Source organism: Phodopus roborovskii, unplaced genomic scaffold (assembly GCF_943737965.1).
Source record: "Phodopus roborovskii unplaced genomic scaffold, PHOROB, whole genome shotgun sequence".
In the NCBI taxonomy this organism is placed as follows: Eukaryota; Metazoa; Chordata; class Mammalia; order Rodentia; family Cricetidae; genus Phodopus; species Phodopus roborovskii.
The window spans coordinates 17638945-17664107 of record NW_026126433.1 but is presented as its reverse complement, the minus strand read 5'-3'; the positions used below and the strand labels follow the sequence as shown (position 1 = coordinate 17664107).

Genomic DNA, 25163 nt, shown 5'->3' with positions numbered 1-25163 from the left:
TCTATCCCCCATCTAAGAGTTTTTAAGCCAATGTGAAGAATTTTAAAAAATGAACTTGAAACAAAAGTCATAGGTTGAAAGTTTTATTTGTAAATGTACACCAAATTTCCATAGTATCAAAAAATAAGTGTTTTGAATTCCAAGCTAGTCTTCTTATTAATATTGTCTTGTTAAATAAAAATTCAAATGAAATTATATTTTTTTGCATTTGTGTATTTTATTTAACATATAATTTATATCAAGTAAAAGCACTTAATCAAAAGTTGTTAGAAAGATTTACATATGCTGTTGATCAAACATTGATAACTACCATCTTTCACTGACCTCCTTAAGGTTTTAAGTCCTACATTCTTTTTATGTAAAACATATGTTCTGGGCTAGATAAATATTTCCCAGACTTTTAGAATCACCAAAGAATAAACAAAAATTGATAAATCAATTTTCTTTTGGAATAAGGGTATAAAATAAACCAACATAAAAATTTTCATTACTAGTTGAGCTATTTCTTTAAGAGGAATATTTTAACTATAACATGGCAAATTCCAAGGAGATAAATACTTTATATTGCAAAAATATAAGAATATAGTACTAAATTTTTTTATGTTACTTCTGTCATTTTTTTCACAGAGTTATCCAAATAATTCTAATTTTTCTCAAGTTACTTTATGGGTTGATGCTTTAAACATATTTTATTATATGAGTTTTATTTTCCCTTTCATTCACAAATGGTGACCTATTGTCTGATATTGATGCAATGTATTAAGCAACTATAATTAATCAACATTACACTGCATTATGTGATCAAATGTAATTTGAGTCAATTTATTAGAACTAAATAAATTTATAGTTTTAAAGAACAAAAATGAGCTGTTAATGCTTGATAACATGCCTTTCAACAAGATATATTCGGTCTTATGGGAAATGACAGCACTGTTCACTTTAGCTGAAGCTTCTCTCTGCAAGCTTAAAAGGGAAGTTGCAATGTGGTAATACTGTTTTTTATCTTGGAGGCCAAAAGTGGTTTTGAGAATGTGTGGTATCATTTCCTTCAACAACACAGTGCAGAACCAATCTTCAGTTCCTCATTTCTATACTTGCAGAGACAGAAACACTACTTACTTTCTTTCCTGGTTTTTTCTTCTTCTGTAACTCTGTGGAAAGGCTCCAGCTAGTGTATTATTCACCATGTGTAACCATGAAAAAGTATTCATCACTGGGAGAGAGGTGGACTAAGTGAACCTGACATCTCTTGATCTTTGGGACAGAATATGGAAATGTTACTGGTTTTCTTTGCTCATTTGAATATGTGTGAGTCTAAAGAGAAAACTTTTTTCAAAGTAATGCATAGGTCAGGAAAAGAAGAAACAAGCATCGAGGCCAAAATCAGGTAAAATTAGAAATGTTTAACTCATCCTGTACTTTAAATGCATGATTGAAGACTATTTGTTAGCTCTGATTTTTTTTAAATACTAGGTTGAAAATATGTTGATTGTAGTGCTGCAAATGGGGGAATCTATTATTTTTTAAATTATTGAGAATAAACATTTAGTCTAATTTAGTTTCGTTTTTAAAAGGCTAACAGTTTTAGCCACATATAAGCATTAAAATAATAACTAATGAAATTTACTCTCAAATACTTGACTGCCAAAGTAAAATAGAATTGTATGTTGTGTACTCTATGGTAAATTCTCTATTTACTATTTAAGTAAAACTCAAGAGTAAAAGAAGCTGCATTTCTGAATGAAGGTGGGTGTTTATCAATTCCAAATTTATTACATAGGTTAAATAAGACTTCTGTGGCATCAGAATTATCCTGGTTGTATTATTGTTTTCACAGAGCTAAAGACAAAAGAAATAGATTAAGTCTTCTCCTACAGAGGCCGGACTTCCATGAAGATACTCCTACCAGCAGATTTGCCCTCTTGGCTAAAGAACCAAGGTGGGGAACATGAATTCCTTGTGAGCATCCTTTTCTGTCTAGGATTCATGATTAAAATAAAAAAATAAGAATAAATATGCTATTTGAAATTACATAGCAACATGAACATAGTTCAACGTTTTATCTCCTGTAACAAAGAATAGTTCTAAGGTTCAACCACTTTCATAACCAAATCAAATAATTACAAGAACTTTTAAAAGTTTTCTCTCATAATTAATAGGTGTGTTCATTTTAAAGTGGGTTATAGCTTTCATTTTGAATTTTTTATTTCATTAGTTTTTAACTTCATTTTAAATTCCAGCAGAAGCTTTCCCCCCCACACCCTCTGACCTCCCCCACCCCAGCCCACCCCTTAGCAGGAGTGGATATGGACCTTCCTCTTTAAAAGATACATGTTATAGCCCATAAATTGAAGAAATGTTACATTGTTTAAATAATGTAAATTTGTCACCACAAAGGGTATTTATCTATTTCCTCAGAAGTTTATAAGAAAATAGCTTATGGATGACAACAAGGAATACACAAAGGAAGTTTTGTAATTTGATTAAGCATTTTCTTAACAAATAAAATTAGTCTTATATATTAGCTTACAACCATTCAAATTTTGAATATGCCTAGTTAAAGATACAAAAAAATTCAATTTATCCTTTATTTGCATCTCCATTCATATGAAATTAGCCTTAAACATCACCAAACTTCATGCATTTAAGAGAGAGAGAGAAGCAAAAAGCAAGCAAACAAATAAAACCCAGCACGTTAAAGTTACACATTCAAGGAAAATATATCTTTTAAAGAAATGACTCAGAAAGATATAGTTTATGCTTTCTTATTTTCTGAAGATGTTTTAAATGTAGTTTATCTGATCTTTCTGTTTCAGTCTCTCTGTCTCTGCCTCTGTCTCTTTCTCTCTTTCTTGTACTTTTGACTGGACATATGCTTATTTTTATGTAAAAACTATGACAATTTTGAGACTTTGGGAAAACCTGCAATATTTCATTGTTCAATGGGGAAAATCCAAAAGAAAACAGACTGATCTTGAAGATTCCACTGTCAGTTTAACTTGTGTTTAGAAAAGTAAAAGGAGAAGGTCTCTGGGGTTTCAGTAGAGAGCACCAGCTGCAGACCTGCAGCAGAGCCATTGCAGAGATTCAGAAGTGAACAAGCTGCTCACTTCATCATCACACCTTTTGTTTCCTGAACAGAGTCTCCCCTGAAGAAGCCGTGAAATGGGCTGAATCATTTGACAAACTGCTTTCTCATAGAGGTTAGTAGTATTTTCACCAAACCCTTATTCTATAATAAAATATTAAGAACAGATACCTGAAATTATGAAAGGCAAATAGTTGTCAGATTTTTATAAATAATTAAGTTAATTTGCATTATCTGAGTTTTATTGAACTGGGCAACTAAGGAAAAGGAGAAGCACCAAAAGGAAATTGTATTTTTAACTCTCTTATTTATTCAGTTATTCATTATTGGTGAAATCTTTATTTCTTTATTCTTTAGTTAACAACAACATTTAAATATTTATATTCTAAATTTCCAGATATTTGAAAAAGAATTATTTTTATTAAAAGTGTATCTAATACATTAAAACACATTATTATATTATTATAATCAAAAATTTGAAGTGGTTTCTGTGATAGACACTATGGAACTCTCATGAAGATAGCATTTTAGGAAAATTCCTATAGATTCATATAGGTAGTTTTATAATATATCAATTTTTAATTATTTATTTTATTTTTAATATGTTAATTACGTTATTTCACCTTCCTTTTCCTCCTTACAAATACTCCCTTTGGGGCCTTCATTGCTGTTTTTTTTTCTGTTGGATATTTTCTTTTTTTTTAAATGTAATTTATTATTTTACATGTCGATCCCAATTCCCTCTCTCTTCCTCCCTCTGTCCCTCCCTCCTTCTTTCCCTTTTACCCTCTCTGCCAACCTCATGTGCACCCTGACCACCCTCCCCTCCCATCACCCCAACCCAATTCCACGTGTAGGGCCATGCCATCCAGGTGGGGTCATGTAGATCTGACAGGTCATGTGAAGTAGGGACTAGGATTTCTCTCCTGTCTCTAAGTTAAGGCAGAATCCCTCCATGGGGGATGTGTTTGCAAGGTCCTTTTGTGCACCAGGGATACATCCTGGTTCCACTGTCTGAGGTCCCTTAGACTGCTCAGTCCTTCTGGCTGAGACCCATATTGAGGGAGGACTGAGTCAGTCCCATGCTGGATTCCCAGCTATTAGTCTGGGGGAGCCCATCAGCTCCTCCTTGTTCAGGTCAGCTGTCTCTATGTGTTTCTGCAACCTGGTCTTGTCCTCTCCATCTGCATTTAGGTTCTAGTTCGACTCAGTGTTTAGGTATGGGTGTTTGCATTTGTTTCCAACAGGTGTTAGATGAGGGCTCCACAGATAAGTTAGTTATTGATCTCTATCCAGGAGGGTAGCCTTTTCATGGTTGCTCAGATTGTTAGTTGGCTGAAGTCTTGTAGACCTCTAGACATTTCTTTGGGTTCAGTTTTCTCTTCAAACCAATATTGGCTCCCTCTTTTATGTATTCTCTCCTCTCTCTCTCTCTCTCTCTCTCTCTCTCTCTCTCTCTCTCTCTCTCTCTCTGTCTGCCTGCCTCTTTCTCTCTCCTGTCTTCTTTTCTGCCCTGACTCCTCAATCTTCCTAGTCACACATGTTTTCCTCTCCTCACCCTCTCTTTCTCCTACTTCTCTCTCCATTCACTGACCCCCCCCCACTTCCCCTGTGCTCTGGGGACTTGTCCCTTTCCCCTTCTGTGAGGGACTTTTTGTGAATCTCTTAGAATATACCTTGTACCCTAGTTCCTCTGGTGGTGTGAATTATAGGCTGGCGATCCTTTGCTCTAGGTCTAAAATCCATATATGAGCAAGTACATACAATGTTACTCTTTTTGTGACAGGGATACCTCATTCAGGATAGTTTCTTCAAGTGCCATCCACTGGCTTGTGAATTTCAAGTTACATTATTTTTATTTTCTGCTGAGTAGTATTCCATTATGTAGATGTGCCACATCTTCTGTATCCATTCTTCAATTGAGGGGCATCTAGTTTGCTTCCAGGTTCTTGCTATTACAAATAGTGCTGCTATGAACATAATTGAACAGATGTCTTTGTTGCATGGATGTGGATCATTTGGGTATATGCCTAAGAGGGGGATTGTCGGGTCCTGTGGTAAACTAATTTCCATTTTCCTGAGGAACTGCCATACTGATCTCCAAAATGGCTGTAGGAGTTTGCACTCCCACCAGCAGTGGAGGAGTGTTACCCTTTTTCCACATCCTTTCCAGCATGAGTTTTCATTGGTGTTTCTAATTTTAGCCATTCTGGCAGGAGTAAGATGGCATCTCAGAGTTGTTTTGATTTGCATTTCCTTGATAGCTAAGGATGTTGAGCACTTTCTTATGTCTTTCAGCCTTTTTGATTTCCTCTATTGAGAATTCTTTCTTCAGTTCTGTACCCCATTTTTAATAGGATTGTTTGGTGTTTTGTTGACTATATCTGACAAAGGGCTGATCTCCAAAATATACAAAGAACTCAAGAAACTAGTCATTGCTCTTTTTCAATTTATGAACTCATTTTTTTCACTAGTTCTTGTCATGTGCATATATATTTTTAAGGCAGAATTTGTAGAGAAGCTAATAATCAGGTGCTTACCAATGCTGAGCATTGTGTACTAGTTGTGGGGAAAGGAAGAATACCAACAGGCTTGATTCTTCAACTGTAAGTTTCATGTATTCAAACTGTTTTTTTCTTTTTTTCTGAACTCAGTTCATTTTTCTCAAGTTTCAGTGTCAACAATTTGCACTTACTATTTAATGGAAAAACAGAGTTTCTTTTCCTTACTTAACTGTTCAACTGTGGAAGTGAAACTTAATCAAAACGACACACATGGGCATTTGCAGCCACAGCTGTTCATTGTCTACTCATTAACATCTTACTTTACTCACTGGAACACCATCACTTCCATTCTCCATCCCCAAACTACTCCAAAAACAGGACAGCAAGCAACTTTACTCTTGAACATGGCAGACCCATTAGGTTTCCTCTCCTCATGTCTGTGCTGGAAGAAATGTTTCTTATGACCAGTAGAGGTCATAAGAAACTTGTAGAGGACAGCAGAAATTCTTTTTCACCACTAGGAACAAGCAATTTCCTTTGAATTTTCACATTTTCTAGCATATGCATAATGCTAAATATTTTCCTTGTTTATTACAAATATTTTAAATTATTTCTTCTGTGCCAAACATGGTGTCACACCCTATAGCTCAGTACTATGAAATTGGGACAGGAGGATCAGATTTCTGACCAGCCTCATTTACACAGTAGGTTTTTAGTCAGTCTTCAACCTATTTCAGGGCAGTATGATACCCTGATTCAAAATATTACAGTATTTTCTTCTAATAATTTGATAAATACATTGTTATTTTTATCAACATCCCACTCTGTGTTTAAAACATACAAGTCCTACTTATCCAACATAAACAAATTTATACTTAATCCCTAACCTCTCTTTATCTTCTATTCCTTGTAGACCTCTTAGTCTCTGTTTATTCTCTAAATTTCTGTTAGTGTGTGTGACAACAAATCAATATTCTATGAGATAATTTGTTTATATGCCACATGAAGCTCCTGTCTATACCTAAATTATTCAACATGACATCATCTCATTTCACACATATTGCCACATATTCAAAGACTACATACCATTTTTGGGATACACAATATTTCATTCTGAAGGCATAGCACACTTTCTTACACATTTCCCTATTGATGCATACCTAAGTTATTTCTGTATATTAAAAATTGTATGTAAGGTTATGTTCACTTTTTTGTTGTCAATATTTTACTTTAGACAAATACAATGCCCTGCATAATTCCAACTTATAAATTATTTATGTTTTAGAATTTTCTTTCAGTTAACATTTTGTACATCTACTCTTCAATATCAAGTAATGAAAATTATTTTAAAGAAAGATTCTTCTTTATAATTGAGTGATGGCTTGTTAGAATTAGCCATACATAGTTTCATTTCTGGAGCTTCATAGGAAAAAGTACCCTGAAAAACATTAAGAGGTTATATATTAATTTTGTTTCTAGAAAAGCTATGCAGGAGTTCCTTTGAGACATAAAATGTCTCTGTAACATAAATGGATGTATAATTTTAATTATGTCCTATAATTATTTTGGCTTTAAGCTCCCACAACTGTAAATTTAGTTGTTATTTTTCCCCCCAAACAACAGATTTTAAAAAGTATAAATGGCATGATGAAAAAGAAACCAACAAATAGTGGCAATTATACAAATATAAATGACTGCTGCTATAAAGAATTATAGCAATTATTACACTAAAACAATATTTTTCTATTTCTAGTAGTTTCTAAGAAGAGAACAGGGGGTTGAATTTCAACTGCAAGTGTTCTTTAAACTTGATTTGTTACTCTAACAAGAAAACAAGTTAATTTAAATCTGATGCTATTTCTCCTTTGTGGTAGAAATATTGACAAGCTGTAGGCTACCCATAAGTTAAGTTAAAAGAAAGTAATGTGAATTTTACACAGTCATCACTCACCTACATGCATATTAAACTAATGTCTTATAACCAAAGTACTAAATAATTATAATAAATTTACCATTTATGCTGCTAGTATTGCTTTACTGATTCAAACATTTTTCATCGTCATGATAATTGTAACACTAAATTATGAAATTTCAAATAATTACCTAAAGTACTCATAGTTACAATACTAAACTTATCCATTTCTAATAATTTGGGACTATGTCAGGGGAAAAGGAAATGAAATGAAAAGTTGAAAAGTGATCATATGTAAAAATGCATCCGCACATGCATAGACATTTCAAGAATGAACCCTATCTTCCCTGGAATTAAAGGGGTTGTTTACTTAAACCCATTATGTCCTATATGTATATACAGTTAATGAAACATTGCATTTAGTCAAATAGGAAAGTAAGTTACATATCAAACAAGGTGCAATAGGAATCTAATTACATTGTTTTTTTCATAAAACAAGCTCCTATGAAGACCATCATAGACTAAAGTAGCAGCTGAAGGAGAGAAAGGTAGATTCTCATCAATGGGGTACCTACAGGGACTTTTCAAATAAAATCTATATACTGAGTTAAGAACCATGTTGGAAGGAAATTTGATGATCTTGCTGAGATAATGACTGTGTATATATACTTTAGAGTGAGAATGTGAAAAAGAAAAGGATGATCCGGCAGTATCTAGCTTTTCCTCCTCATAAAGGAAAGATAAATTCCCTGTTTTAGATGAGAAGTGGAAGTTAAGCATATTGAGAGTAAGCTTATCTTCTAGAAACTGTTTAATTGACATAAAACGTTAACAGTAATTTTTCAGAGTTTTGTGGGCTCATACCTAGAATATGTAAGTGACTCTGGCATATAAATAGGCAAGTGACAAACTCTAATGGGGAATTACAAGAGAAAGGTACCTTCTTGGAGAAGCGTCTCTAAAGCATGGGAAATACGATTTACTGAACTCAGTATAGGTTAAATGAGGCTTATTTGGAGATAATTCACTTACACATGAAACAGATGACTACCACGGGTTCCTGCTCCACAGAAGTCACCCAGATTATTGCTGCAACCGTACCAAGAAATAAGAGGGTGAACCGGAGTCCAGGATCATAGACCTTGCCTTCCCAATCATGTGCGCACCTGTGACCACACCCATTTAGGCGTAGTTAGTGCAAGGGGTGCAGGCAAGGTGGATATCTCACTACAGGTCTCTATCAATTAGAAATTATTTTATCTGACATTTCCTAGTTACTACAATATTCACAATATGGTTAAATATTCTCATTATTATTAGTTTATTAGAGATTTTCATACATTTAGTTGTGGCTCTAGTAAGTATTTTGCTGAAAATCACTTGGAATATGTAAGGGTAAGAACAAAATATGTCACTCATCACTACTTGGATTTAAATATATGAACTGATTGAACAGTGAGAAATATTTTTACACAAAAAAGACCCAGAGACAGATATTGGAGTTCAAGTTTCAAGCTGAAGATCAGAGAAGCAAAGCAGCTGAGCCACTAGATCTTACCTCTAACAAGTTGAAATGGCAATCTTGTCTCCGCAAATCCTCAGATGCAAAAGGCTCTGAATTCCTGTCTCCTCCACCTTATATTTCTTCCTCTAGCCATTTCACTCCTATCTCTATCTCCCTAATGTCAGGATTAAAAGTTTGTGATTCCAGGTGCTGGGATCAAAGGCATGTACTCTTTTACTCTTCACTCTTATGTAGATCAGGGTGGCCTTGAACTCACAGAGATCCATATGATCCATCTGTCTCCTGATTCCTTGTATTAAAGGTGTATGCCACCACTGCCTTGCTTCTACAGCTAACTAGTATGGCTGGTTTTGCTTTCTGATACCTCATTCAATATTTATTAAATCATAATATCACCACAAATATTAGTTGCAAAATTTGAGTAGGGGCAACAAGAAAACCCATTCTTTACTTTGGGGGGAAAAGAAATGAGTATTTCTCCTTATATTTTCCATTTTGGGGTATTTCAAGTTATTCTTTGAATTTAAATTTGTACAAGTTTTCTATTCAATAATGGGCTCTAATATTCCACAGAATTAAGTTTCTGACTCATGATAACCAATGTCAATAGTTTTTTAGCTAAAGATTAGAACTTTTAAAAGTCCATCTTTAATTAAAAATGGATCACATGCCTAAATCATTATTGCAAAGTAAACAATGCTTTCTATAGCATCTCAGACCTATGAAGTCAAATATTAAAGGAGCAACCAGTCCATATGATACTTAGGATTTTATACTGTACCTAGACTTCCAGTTTTAGAGTATCTTAACTTAGTTCACTTGGTTTCTTCACATCTGAAAAATACAAGAGATACAAGAAGTTCAACTTAGAAACGTTGAATTATAATTATTTGGTGTTTGCATGACATGGAGGCAGCTTCTTCCAGTATGAATTCTGGACCCAGGTTCCATCAACCACTTTTGGCAGATGCATTCACCACTTCTGCCTTGTGGGTTTGATTTCAGCTTTGCTGCCTCTGAGGAAAAAAGTATTTCCATTGTGGTCTAACCTAGCACTGCTATCCAGAGTAAGAGGAACAGGATGTTCCAAGTTACTAACTTTGCTTGCATATAATAGTTAAACAAAATTCACTTAATTTTAAAACGAGAATTTTTCTTATCTTATTTATTCATTCCCTAAGTTAGTATTTGTTACTGTTATATTGTTATGTCACCAAAAGCCATTCACTTAAGTGATCATGGTATGAGCTCTCATAGCTCACCCAGCCAGGATTTTCCTTGACATTATTGTCATTTATTTTTGAATATTTATATAAGCTCAAAACTACTCAAAGGAATGAAGAGCTTTTGTGTATTGTGTCTGAGAACAACAGGTGACAGAGTCAAACTGCCTTCTTTGTGATCTAGTGAAGGACTATATGTGAAATAAACATTATGTTCTTTTTCTAGAACACTTCTGTTTAAAGATAATGCAAGCTGATTCTGTCTGCTAGTCCAAACAGAACAAATGACTCCTCAATTGTCCTTTCTTTATCCTTAGTACAATATGTCTGTTCTATATGCTAATTTTCATATTAATCAACTGGTAACCTTTCATTATCTTCATGACCATTTACTGACTAAAGTCATATAATATTACATAAAATAACTCCAACTTCAAGCTCCTGTGCTCTCCTTTCAGAGAAAATTAGGTGTCTGACATCCAGTTCATCTATAAGCACACAGGGTTTAATCATGCATGATTTTTAAGAAACTAAATAAAATCATATCAACAAAAGAAATACAACAGTACTTCAAGTCCTGAGCAATTACTCAGAACTTTTGCATATAATTAATATTGCTGTATCTGGATGGCTAACCCAGACATCAAGTTCATACTAGGTAGCTCTCAATTAAAATGGATCAAAGATTTCTTCCCATTTAATAAAAATTTTAATAAGTGATTCATGACAATTTTTAGATATCATTACAAATATGTTGCTATGATTGAAAACTATTAACATTAAAATTAATAGCTATGCTCTGAAATGAAGGCAATTACTGATTTACTGATACCATCAATGCTTCAAGTGTTCAATTTGTCTCTACTGACAAACAAATAGAATGATATTTTTTTTAAAAATGTATTAATCATTTACTGATGCCAGAGTGACTGATCAAAAAACCAAATGAACACACATTTGGCTTTTTATTTCCAAACTAGATGTGTCTGGAATAGTATTTTTTTTTTAATTTTATTGTTACAATATGATAGGCACTTATTTTTTTTACAACTTTGAGTTCATTTGTATTTAAATTGTAAGAAAAGAATAAGTGAGGTCAACAACCAAATAACCAAAAACAAAAAAACCAAAAACAAAAAAAAAAAAAAGAAAGAAAACCTTTTAATTCAAAAGAGAATAGAAAATGTGACATAAACAGAATATTCCTCAGTACATCAGGGGGTATATTTTCATATGGATATTCTGTTGTTTCTAACGATTAAAATTATCTAGAAATGTTCTCAAAATCGTTTTTGGTCTTGACTCCAATTATTTTCCAATATATATTTGAAAAGCTTCTACAGAAATTGTGTTTATCACAACTATTCAGATAAGTATATCACCACATTGAGCTTCAGTAAGAAATAAGAATTTTGTTAGATAATAAAAAGACCCTATATGTTCTGAAAGTACTCATTACAAAGAAATGAAGATGACTTGCTACTTGGAAGAAATGTCCAAATATTTTAGAAATTAAAAAAGGAAGGTAGTATGGGGTAAAAAACAAAAAGAAACAAAAAAAAAAAAGAAAGAAAGAAAGAAAGAAAGAAAGAAAGAAACAAAGAAAGAAAGGAAGGAAGGAAGAAACTTTCCATTGCCCAAACCCATGGGGCAGTCAAGGACAAACAGGTAAACACATAGGTGAGAATGGAAAACACGGGATACAAAAAAGGAGGACAGCAATACATTATTCTGATCAAGCAGACAAATTTTATTTTCTCAGGGCTGGCCTATACAGGACTGTGGACAGGGTGTGAGCAGGGTTTGCATGTAGCCAGGGCATAGGCACTGGCACATAGGCAGAGTGAGAAGGTGACTAGAAGGTTCAGCTAACCTGTAATTGGCTGTAAATTGCAGCAGGAGAGAGAGCCCTGAGCTATTCTTTAGCTGACTGTGAAACCACAAACCTGTACCTTGGAATGGTCTTTTGAACACTCTGTTTATTTCTTTAAGAGGCAGTAATTTTTTATCTCAGAGATCTGAGATCGTGAGAATAGTGATGGTCCCCAACATTCCATAGTATCAAACATTTGATACTAGGTGCTGAAGATGCTAGTTCATTTTTTGGTTGGTTGGTTCATTGACTGGTAGGTGGGTTTTATTTTAACCCTGATCATAGGGTGGAATAAAGGCTTTGACCTCAGTTCTAGCCATTTGATTCTTGGGTTATACTTTTGTAGTGATTTTCTTTTTATAGGAGAGATGTGTCCTACATTTGAAAATCAGCTTTAACTTAGCAGTTACAACTGTGCTTTGCCTTTCACTTCTTAGTTTCTTTAAAGTTCATTATAGCAGAAGATGGAGACCAAGCCAAGAAAATATGGTGTCAGTCACACAGATAAAAAAGGAAGAATTTTCTCTCTGTCATCTGAAGTATTGAAAGTTGTTTACTAATTAAAGGAAGTAACCCTTGGACAACAATAGTGACACAAATGTCTGCATAGAAGTACAAGAATTAAGATTCAGATGAGGAGGGAATTCACGCAAGAACACACTGCAGAAACTTCAAGCCAACAAGTCTACCATGCTAGTCAACTGCAGGGCTTCTGGTTCTTCTAGATCATTTTGATAGTTTTTAAGATTTAAAAGTATTAAATCCTGAGATCAATCAGTTTTGCTATGGAAACGTATTTTTTTCCTGTATTTGGATATAATGTACTGTTCATAAAAATTCAACTAAGAATCTTGTCCATTTATTTTACATTGAACATTCTGAGACAAGCACATTTCTCACTATGAAAAATAAACCTGTAAAATATTATACTGACTGGTTTAACAAAGCAAAATAAGAGTAACTAAATATCACTTGCTTGACACTAATGGCTGCTTCTCCACAGTCAGTTCGCTGACTCATTCAGAAAATGCTGACCAGTAAGCCTGTAAATAGAAGTTGTTTTTTAATTGATTATTTTCACAACTTTTAAGGACTGCATGTTCCTTCTGCACATTGCTTATAGTTTCAAGATATATCCTTAAGGTATTCTAATCTGGTCTTTCATTTCCTCCATACTTTCTTCATTAATGTAATTACCAACATTTGCTGTTCAGAATTGGTTTGCTACAGAAAAGTAGAACCATTCTTGACTAGTGAAAGAAGTGCAGAAAAAATGTCATATTTTTGTCATGAGTGTAGACAGCCTTTCGTTGCTCTAATGCTTAGTGATGTTGAAGTCTTTCAAGTATTTTTCTGACTACTTGTTTCTTATAATTATAATATTATAGGCAAATTAATTACAACATAAAACCTAAACACATAATGCAACATGACAATACATGTAAATTCTATATGTTGGGATATAAATGTGGGTATACCAAGCATAATTTAGGGGTTTAATTGTTTCCTGTTTTTGCTATATACATTTTCCAAACTAGTGATAACTAAATGCCAAATCCATTCTGACAGTTCTGACTGAGATGTCCAGTATAGGGTCCATGACAGTAAAACTAAAGTGTCATTAGGCAATCATTCTTCCTGGAGGATCTAAGGTGAAATCTCTTTATCAGTCATTTGGGTCATTGACCAAATTATTCATAGTTTCACACTAAGATCATTGTTCTTTCCTGAAAGCAAAGTAAAACCTCACCTTTCAAAATTGAACATATTCCTTGGTTCTTGGCTGCCACCCTCCAGCTTCAAAAGCATAAACAGAAACAAAAACCTGTTCTTCCTCCTACCTCTTGACTAGCTTGGATCTACCTGGTTAGTCTTCCCACTTCATATCCTTAACAAAGTCACACCTTCAGGATACCTTTGTTTATGTCAGGTTGCATATCTCCAGATAAGAGAATTTTTTGCATCACTTGAGATAAAACCCATAGACTTGTATATGACAAGCAATGGACTATCACTAACCTAATCAATACTAAAATATAAACCCTTTGAAAACTATTATGTTCATCTATATTTCAGATTATAATATGCCTGAATAATTTTATGCACTTGACGTTGTTTGATAGGTTGTTCTATAACTGCCAGTTATATTGATTTAGTGAACAATTTATATGTGTAAGTTTTGTACACTGTCATTGTCTACTTGATCATAACTAACAATATATCTATGGATATTTTTATATTTCTGGTGTCTGAGCATTCAATAATTATGAGATGGAAATACTCATGATTTGAAGTCATTTTAACTGACAAATATAATATTTCATTCAGCTTTCCTTGGCTTAACTTCTGCCTTGTATTCATCCTTTGTCTTCATCAATATGATTGTATATAATGGTTCTGTTTAGTCCATTTGAATATGATATCATAGATAGAGATGTAGTTTTCCCTCATATCTTACTATTTATCTTCACTCTCTAATGTGTTCATAAAACAAAGCCCTGTTCCTACACATAGTTTAATAACCATTTTCATATTTTCTATATATGGAAATATTCTGCATAATAAACTTGAATTCTAGTACCTAGAACACTTGCAGCATAGTTTGCAATTAACAGAAACAAATGCAGATCCCTAGCCAAACATTAGGTGAAGCTTGGGGAATCCTGCAGAAGAGGAGGAGAAAGGATTGTAGTGACTAGAGGGATGAAGGACAGGACATAGAGACTCAGAATCAGATTCACCAAGATTACAGGGGCTCATAGAATCTGAATTGACAACAAGTGAGCTTGCATGAGACTGACCTAAGTACCCTGAATATATGTCATAGCTATGTAGCTTGATATTTTTGTGGGGATCAGAGGTTGTCTCCAACTTCTACTAGCTCTTGGGACCCTACTGCTCATACTGTATTGCCTTACTCGCCTTATTACATTAGGTACATAGTCTTACTTCAATTTGCCATGTCATGTTATCTTAGTTCTCATGTGAGACCTGCCCTTCCCTAAAAAGAAATGGAGTAGGAGTAGATTACAGGATGGGAACATAAGGGGAGGTTGGGGGAGTAACATGGAAAAGAATAGGAAGGGGAAACTGCAGCAGGCTCATAAAATTAATTAATTAATTTAAATAAAAGAAATAAAAAATAAATTGCAAAGCAAAATAATTTCTTACTAATAAATGTTGAGTAGGAAATCTTGACTAGAAGTAAGAATTTTAATTGGTAAATTGACTATGTTTAGAATATGTTATAGAATTAGGAACATGTTTAAGTAGGTCCTAGTGATATGCTAGAGAAAATGGTATACTTCTGGGAAAATCTTCCAAATTGTTTAAAGAATCATAAATACTCTCAAAGGTGATTCTGTCATTGTGTTAGAATGACAAATATCTAGATATTAGTAAAATAACTCATTAAATGCATTCCAACTAAAGAACAGATTTAGAAATAATTATCCACTTTATCATATAACTCAAAGGGATGTCAAAATAAAGCAAAAAGAAAAACAATCATTCTCAAGCATGAAATTGGGATACAAAGAAAATGTTTCCTAACAACAGGTTTCAGTAAAGCTTAATCTCTGAAAGAGAGTAACATATTTGACTATTATATTCATCCATGGTTACAAAAATCAAACAATTTTGTTTTACCTTTTTTTCATGCCTCATGACTTTGGTTTGTCAATTTCTTGTTTTTTTGTTTTTTTTTTTAACTATTTCTTAATATCATATTTGAGCATAGACTCCAATAAGCATGCTAACATAAAAGGAGGATATCAAATGGGGCCCCAACCTTAGAAGAAGAATTATATGGTGATATCCAATTTTCCCGAACATCATTTCTTAAAAGGTGCTGTCTTTTCTCCAATATATATTTTTGGCATTGTGAACAAAAATCAGGTAGTGTGCATAGACTAATATCTGTGTCATCAATTCTATTCAGATGGCTTATTTACTCTCCCCTACAGACTAGTATTATGCTATTTTTACAACTATTGCTCTGTGGTATAATTTAAATCATGTATGGTGATACCTCCATCAGTACTTTTGTTGTTCAGTGTTGTTTTGCTTCTCTAGGGTCATTTTGTGGGTAAGATCCTCTGTAGAATTGCATTGGAATTTTGATATTAATTGCTTTGAACTATAGATTTCTCTGAGAATGGTGTCCATTTTACAATATTGATCATAGCAATCCATAAACACAGATGATTTCTTTATCTCCTTGTTTGTCTTCTTCAATTTATTACCTTCGAGTTTTGAAAGTTTTATTGAATAGGTCTTTTATTTCTTTTGTTAGGTTTATTTCAACATGTGTTTAGGCTACTATGATTGAAATTGATTCTATGAAGTGTTTCTCATTATATTTGTCTTTGGAACATAGGAGTACTGATTTGGGCCAGTCATTTTTTGTCACTAGTCTCTTTGATAAAAGAGTTTATTAGTTAAAAAGAACAATTTGTTGATGTTATTGGGATATCTCATTTGTAGACATGTCAGTGTAGGTAGAAATTCTTTGATATCTTCCTTTTCTAATTTATTTCTTCTTTTCTTATTGCTCTAGATAGGACTTCGAGCATTATAAGTGGGTACCCTTATCTTGTTCCTGATCTTAGGAGGAAAAATTATTCAACTGTTTCTCCATTTAAAATAATTGTGTTTGTGACTTTCTTATAGAGAGACTTCAATATGTGAAGATATTTCCCCTCCGTACTTTTCTTCAGGGCTTTTACCATGGAGATAGAATTTTGGCAAATGCCTTACTCTAGCTTTTATCAAGTTGATACACATAACCAGCCACTACAGAAGTGTTCCTCCCTTCTCTATTTCATGGAATACTGATGCTAGTTCTTTGTGAAATTTTGGGATGACTCCATCTGACTCCAGAATTTCTTTAGTTGGGAGATATTTAACTGCTGCTTCTATCTCATTGATCGTCAGTGATGTGTTTAAATAATTACATTATGTTAGTTTAATTTTGGCAGGTCACATGCCTCTATAAATTGATCCATTTTACATTTTAACATTTATTGAAATAAAAAGTTTAAATATGATTCTGTGATTTATCATATTTCCTTAATATCTGATGTAATATCTACCATTTTACCTCTAATTAATTAAATTGGGCCACATTTTTCTCTTTCTTTTGGTAATCTGAGTAAGGATTCACCAATTTTATTTACATTTAAAAAGCCACCTCTTTGTTTTAGTGGATCTTTTCATTAGAAGATTAATATCTATTCTATTATTTTTTCCTGACATTTGTTATCTAGCTATTGTTTTTTGTATTGTCTTGTTCATGGTTTTTGTTTATGCATCTTTATTATTTGAATGCCTAAAAGTTTGCCATCTGGTTGTTTATTTATCTCTTTTTTATGCAGATACTTAGCACTATAAACTTCCCTTTTGAACTGTCATTTTATCCCATATATTTAGGTTGCTATAGTTTTACTGCTATTTGATTGTAGAATATATTTATTCCCTTGTTGATTTCTGTAATTATCTATTTGTCACTCAATTGTATGTTCTTTTCTCTGTGGGAATGATTACTTTCTGTAGTTTCTCTTGCTGTTAATTTCAAATTCTACTCTATTTTGGTCAGATAGAATGCAGAATGTCATTTCAATTTCTTATGGTTTTTTAAACCCTAGTTTTTTAATATATTGTCTCTTTTAAAGAAGATTCCATTAGGCTCTGAGAAGAAACTGTATTCTTTGGTGTTTAAGTTGAAAAATCTATAAATGTTGGTTAGTTCCATTTCACTTTTGATATTATATAATCCACGAGTTATTATATTTATTCATGTTTTATATAGTTATCTACTATATGGTTAGAACATGGTACTGAAATTATACACAATTACTAAATTCAAAGTGATCTGTGATTTTAAATTTAGTAGTGTACACTTAAGAAAACTGTGTAAGTTTTATTTAGAAAACATATATTTACAAGGGCAATTTCTTCTTTCTGACTTGTTCCTCTGATCAATATGAAGTAACCACCATCTAAGTAACTATCTCATCTGACATGAATTTGTTTGGAATCTACCTGGTCAGATATTAAAAGAACAATACCTGCTTGATACGTGGTTGCATTTTCTTGAAATATGTTTTTCCATATTGTATTCCAAATCCCTTTTCCTCTGTTGCAATAAGGTATGCTTTTTAGAAGCAACAAAACCAAGAAATTTGTTTTCAAATTCAATGTGCTATCCAATATCTTTTGATAGGTAAAATGAGTCCATTTAAAGTTATTACTGAAAGGTATGAATTGCTTTTTGTCATTTTATTTTAGTCCTGTTTTTGTTTAATTAGTCTTTCTTGTAGTCCCTTTAGTCTGTTTATTTTTCTCTTTAGATTGACACATTTCTTCTTGTTTCTTCTGTAGAGAAGGTTTGGTAGTCAACAGTCCCTTTAGTCTCCTTTTATCATTGAATATTTTTATTTCATGATTAATTATGACTAATAAAATTGATGTGACTATTGTTTAAATTTTCAGAGTTTAAAAGCGTGGAAATTTTAATAAAATATTTTTTTGTTCAGTAGAAGAAAACAGATTATTAGCTAAAGGAATATTTAAGTCAAGAGAATTTTCTTTTGATAATTTCTTGTGATAAGATACAAATCTTTTAATAATATTAGCCCAAGGATGGTTAAATGTTTTCTTAAGTTGTTTGTCATCTATTTTCTCTCCTGAAAGTTCAAATAAAGTATGAAAAGTACAGAAATAAAGAGAAGTTTCAGGTCAAAAATGTTGACATGCAAGAAAAAAACTAGGAATAAAGGAGAGAAAATGGAGGAATATAACATTCTGAATTCTTTAGTTGAGGGGTACTAGAGAACAGAGAAAGATAAAACATCAGAGACAGGTTCAGAGAATTGACCAGACACTGGACATGCAGATGTTTTAAAACTTTATAAAAGTGGATTATATTTTACTAATAATTTTTATTTAAGGAGATTATAATTACATCATTCCCCCTTCCTTTCCCTTACTTTCTCAAAACCTTCCCATGGGCATTCCTGAAAATCTAAATACAAGTGCCATTATGAAGACTGAGCCTGCTGCATGTGTATATTTAGGAATATATGCATAAAGATGTTCTATGTGTGACTGTGTGTCTTGTTTGCTGTCTTAGTTAGGATTTCTGTTGCTGTAATGAGACACCATGAACCTGGCAACTCTTATAAAGGAAAACATTCAGTTGTAGCTGGTTTAAAATTAAAAGCTTTAGTCCATTATTATAATGGTAGGAAGCTAGTTGGGGTGCAGACAGACACAGTGCTGTAGAAGGAACTGAGAGTTCTACATCTGGATCTGCAGGCAGCAGGAAGTGACAATGTCATATTGGCAAGGCTTGAGCTTTTAAGATCTCAAATCACAACACTTAGTGATGCACTTTGACCAACAAAGCCACATATCTTAATGGTTCCAATCAAGTAGTTATCACTTTCTTAATTTTCAATAGTGAGAAACTTAATTGCATAAAGAAAAAAAAAACATCCATTCAGGGACACGTGGGAAGTAGGAAAACACAATATTGTATCCAAGTAATTTTTATAGCTTTTTAACTGTTCCAAGCACTTATGGGTAACAAGGCAAAAAGACAAAAACAGTCTCTTGTGTTTAAATGTTTACGTAGTATAGTTCAAGTTGCTACTTTACAAATGTATCATATTGTTTTAATTTTGAAACATAAAATTAAAATATTCAGAAGATAGTATTAGATTTTATATTCCTCAAAAATTTTACAATTACATGACTAAATATGCTTTTTTCATTTTCTTTCCAACATGAATTATTCCCTCCTAAGCATGTGAGAAGTCCCCTAAAATATGTAATGTCTGACGATTTAAGCCTGTTCATCCTCAGGACTCATAGGCAGTATGATTTTAGTTGGCAGTATGAATTTTGGAAAAGAAGACAGTGTGGAACTTGGAAATAATGAAACAATGGAAAGAGAATTTGAAGGTCTCCAATAGAAAAACCATGATCTGGTAGTGGGCAGAAGACAATCCAAGAGAAAGGCTACAGAAGTTTATAGAATAATCACTCTGAGATGTGAATAGAAGAGATGTAAACTGAGCAATTCGGGATGGTCTTTTAACTCTTATATTTAAGGATTTAGATCAAAGTGTGATTTATTCTTTTTTCAAAGAAACAATGTCTTCCTTTTATTTGCTCAAAAGGTTATTTTATATGATGTTCCCCACACATACTGGTGGGGCCATGTAGAATTAGAAGGAAAATCACTTCTACTGTTAGTTCTTGTATATATTTTAATATCAAGTGGAACACCATAGTAACAAACTATTATTTACTTTTGGTAGATGGACTGGACGCTTTTACTAGATTTCTTAAAACTGAATTCAGTGAAGAAAACATTGAATTTTGGGAAGCCTGTGAAGATTTCAAGAAATGCAAGGAACCTCAACAAATCAGCCTGGAAGCCAAAGCAATATATGAGAAGTTTATTCAGAATGATGCTCCAAAAGAGGTACAGTGATGATTCAAAACACATTAATTCCTTAACACTTTCATGGGGTTTGTTTTCCCCAATTTGGCCACCCCATGGAGCTCAAGATTTTGTTAAAATGAAACTGGTTAACTGCAGACTTCTACTTATTGACAGAATATAATATAATATAATATAATATAATATAATAATGGGTTAAAGAATAAGGTCAATCTTCAGACTTAGACCAAAAGTGAATAAAGTTGCAACATTTGTTTCTGCAATTTTTACTGACCATATTACCAGAAACAACTACTTATTAAAACTAAAGATTTCTGAAGGGAATAAAGGCAAAAAAGCATAAATATGTTATGTACCACATAAAAATCATGCAACACTTTACAAGTTTATATTGAGCCAGTAGCATTAAATATGTTTAAGGATATTCTAAGCTTGAAGACCTGAGTTCAATGCCACCCCCGACAAAGTGGAAAAAACAAACAACACCCTAAATATGTTCTCTTCACACTATTCTATGGCATGTATATCCCCAAATAATAAATATAAGTTAAAAAAGGATTTTATTTTATCCATCTATGTAAAGTTTAATCTGCCCAAAAGAATTATTTTATTAGTTTAGAATAAGCTAAAAGAAACTTTTGCAGTGTTTCAAGTGGCAAACAATTGCTCTTTTGATTACAACTGAATGGGCTAACCCTATGGAACAGTCAAAAAGTTGATTATGAGTTTAGCAGATATGATTTTACTGCAACAAAATATTTAATGGTTTGATATTTCTATTCTGTATTTAATAGATAGTATTTCCACTTACAAGGTAGCACATATACTCTCTCACTTTTCAACTATAAATTTTTACTATAGTGCTACCTTTTGGTTATAAGACAAATACTTACTAAACCCATTCAAATTAAAGAAATAAGAAAAGAAAATGTTTTTTCACACATTTGATTTGAATACTATTGCAAATCTAAATGTAATGGCAGAGATGCATAGCAGAGAAAGTACTCACTTTATGATTGCTCTAAGTAAAGAGAAAAAGGCACGAGATGAAAGAAGATAGAAAGGGATAGAGAAAAAAATTCTAAAGCAGAACTTCAATAACCTAAGTTCTTTAAACTAGAGCCTAACTCCTAAGTATTTCATCACTGTCCATTATTGCTACAGGGCGGCAAACAAATCTTGATTATTACAATTATGTTAACAACTCTCTGAAAATCTTTAGGACTGAAACTACTACATAGAATATAAAGCAATACTGTCTATATGGATATGTTGCTCCAAGAAAGGGTCTTTATTTATTTATGTAAAAATATAGCAGATTATATGGTTATCCACAAGTGGAAAACAGGATAGATTCCTGAAAATATGGTATTAGTATCAGAAACATCAACAGGAGTATAATAAAATCAACTGAATGATATTATACATTTAAGACACATTCATCTGTTGTCACAGTTTTGCTTGTAGAAAAAATAATGATGAATAAAATAGCTACTTGAACAGAAGGGTCGTACTGATAATACAGCCAGGCCCAAAACTTCTCATTCCTTATAATTTAAACACTTCAACTTTTAAGATATTTGTTCTTCACTATGAAAATGAGTGAGTTAATGTGTTGATTCCATGAAAGATACCATTGCATTATCCAATTATGCTGAGTTAGAATAAGCCTAACTCTTAACACAGAGGTAGGGAAGCCAGATGAGATAACACCCTAGAGTATACCATGGTATCCTTAGACCTGGGGAGGAACTACCCCAGTATCCAAACATACCATAGCTCTACCATAGCTCCTCCAGCACTGTAAGAATAGATGTTCTCAAAGACATTGTGTTAGATCAGCTATGATTGTACCTTTTTCCTATTTATGCAGGTTAACCTTGATTTTCATACCAAAGAAGTAATTACTAAGAGCATCACACAGCCAACTCTCCACAGTTTTGATGCAGCACAAAGCAGAGTCTATCAGCTCATGGAACAAGACAGTTACACACGCTTTCTGAAATCTGAGATCTACTTACATCTGCTAGAAGGAAGACCTCAGAGACCAACAAATCTTAGGAGACGATCACGATCATTTACCTATAATGAGTTCCAAGACGTAAAATCAGATGTTGCCATTTGGTTATGAGTAAAAGTAATTTTACTTATTTTGATAGTAAATGTGTACATCTGCTTCTAAAATACAGCTTGTGTATTTTAGTAAGAAATTGTTACAATTTTAAAATAACCAGGCAAAAGCATTTTTAAAATGTAAGAACTTTTATACTCAAATAATTCAAACTCTATTTTCAACCATATTTTATTAAAACCTATTTTGATATTCTACCAATAATAAAATACCTTTTTCTCTTCAATAACCATTAGTAAAAAGATATGAGCAATGCCTTGTAAAATATTGAACTAAATGAAAACTTTATAGTTACATCATCTTTCATTTGGATTATTTTTCTATGTATAAATAATGTACTTAGATAACTGCATATTTATATTGCACATGGTCATTGGTTGCAGCATGTAGAAATGGTCCATTTCTTATAATGGGGAAGGATAGACATCTGTAGTTGTGCACTAATTCTAATTCCAGAATAGCTGCCTTTCGCTTCCAAACTTAAGCCAGCAACAAGAAGCTATATAAAGACATGCTTCTCCATACAGATTAAGCTGATTAATCATAACCTAGGTAGATATGTGGGACTAGACTGTGCAGTCATACTCACTCTAACTGCTGAAAATTCCCATCAAATGGAGCTACACTCCTGGTCACTGAAGCACGCTGATATTAGCGTACGTCTATAAATCTGCTAATTGTAGAACATTGCCTCCTAGGAAATGAATATGCCACTGAAATAACACCAATAAATGTTTGAATGATGATGACCACATGCTTCTACAGAAGTATTTATTTCTAACATTTGGAATTTTAAAGTTAGGGTAGAAAATTAAAAAGTGATGCAGTGGAAAAGAAATCTACAAACTTGACAACATTGACATCTGCCAATTCTGTTTTCTCACTATTATGTTCTTAGAATCCTTACCTAATAGTGTATTATGCTATAAGATTATACTAATACATTAATGTCTCTATATTATAGAAATATTTTATTATAATTTGTTACATGGTCTATAAATGTGTGTATTAAAGATGGCGTATTAAATGCTATTATTTTAGTCAAAGTGTAAAACAAATTCTATCACCTATAATAAACTGCTCAAACTTGTCATTAATGTAATTTGTTTCACAAGCTCTTTCTCTCAATATCTTCATGTTCTTATCTTTGAATGGCATTGACACAGAAAATCTTATTCAACTATAGTGTCATTAATATTAAACTTAATAATTTACACTTTTAAATATTTAATTTAGAAAATCTTATTTTACATATCAATCCCAGTTTATTCTCTTTACCATCCTCCCATGTCCACTACAGACCTCCTCACCCCACTCCCTTTCCACTCCTCAGGGAGGGTGAGGCCTTCAATGAGGAATCATCAAAGTCTGTCACATATTTTGAGGAAGGGCCTAAGACTTCCTCTGTGTATCTGGGCTGAGAGAGTATCCCTCCTTTGGGAATGGGCTCCCAAAGTCCATTTGTGCTGTAGGGATAAATACTGTTTACACCATCAGTGTTCCCATAGACTGCCCAGGCATCCTAACTGGCACCAACATTCAAAGGGCTTGATTGGTTCAATGCTGGTTCCCCAGCATTATGACTGGGATCTGCGTGCTCTCACTTGGTCAGGTCAGCTCTTTCTATGGGTTTCTCCAGCATGGTCTTGACCCTTTTGCTCATCCCTATTCCCTCTCCACAACTGGATTCCAGGAGTGTGGCTCAATGCATAGCTGTAGATGTCTGCTTCTGCTTCCATCAGCTACTGAATAAAGACTTGATGATGACATTTAAGAGAGTCTTCAATCTCATTATAGGGGTAGAGTATTTAAAGTATCCTCTCCATTATTGCTTTAACTCTTAGTTGTGGGTCATCCTTGAGGATCTCTGGACATTTACAAACATACCACACTGAACGAGCCCAATCTCATCTAACTTATACTTTTTAAAGTATTAAAACAAACTACCACATATTTCAAAGAGCCACTGGTAAAGGTAATTTTTAGTTTTTCTTAGGATGATTTATGTTTCTTATAGGAAATATGTCTTTTCCATAGAAAATAATTGTTTTATATGCTTAACCAAGATGACACATGCTTTCTATTCTGATCATGAATATATGGATTGGTTTTACTAGCATGATTTTTGAAAGCATACACACACACACAAACACACACACTTATGCATAATTCATAATTTCATAAGTAAACTTTAAAATAGTCATAACAGCTCAATCAGACCTGAGCCTGAGGACCTGACACTCTATCTTTGAGGCTGGGAGTCTCAATGGAAGTAGTCTCAGAACAGCTGTTATCAATATAAAGAAATAAGAAAATAAAATGTTTTGTTGTACTCTGCTACTTCCTGTGTTTCTCTGTCTGTCTTCCTGAGTCCTCCATACTCTTTTGGGCTCTCACTCTTGTCACCTAGTTGCTGTTGGTTCTGTTCCCTGCCCCA

General features: G+C 33.1%; 1 protein-coding gene across 1 annotated transcript; it reads left to right on the top strand.

Moving 5' to 3' along the window:
* The first annotated feature begins 1110 nt into the window (after window positions 1-1110).
* On the top strand, window positions 1111-23815 carry Rgs18 (regulator of G protein signaling 18). Its single transcript, XM_051185933.1, has 5 exons — window positions 1111-1387; window positions 1838-1939; window positions 3142-3203; window positions 20450-20616; window positions 22469-23815. Exons 1-5 carry the CDS (start codon window positions 1269-1271, stop codon window positions 22724-22726), a joined length of 708 nt encoding a protein of 235 aa, XP_051041890.1. The 5' UTR covers window positions 1111-1268; the 3' UTR covers window positions 22727-23815.
* Window positions 23816-25163: the final 1348 nt, after the last annotated feature.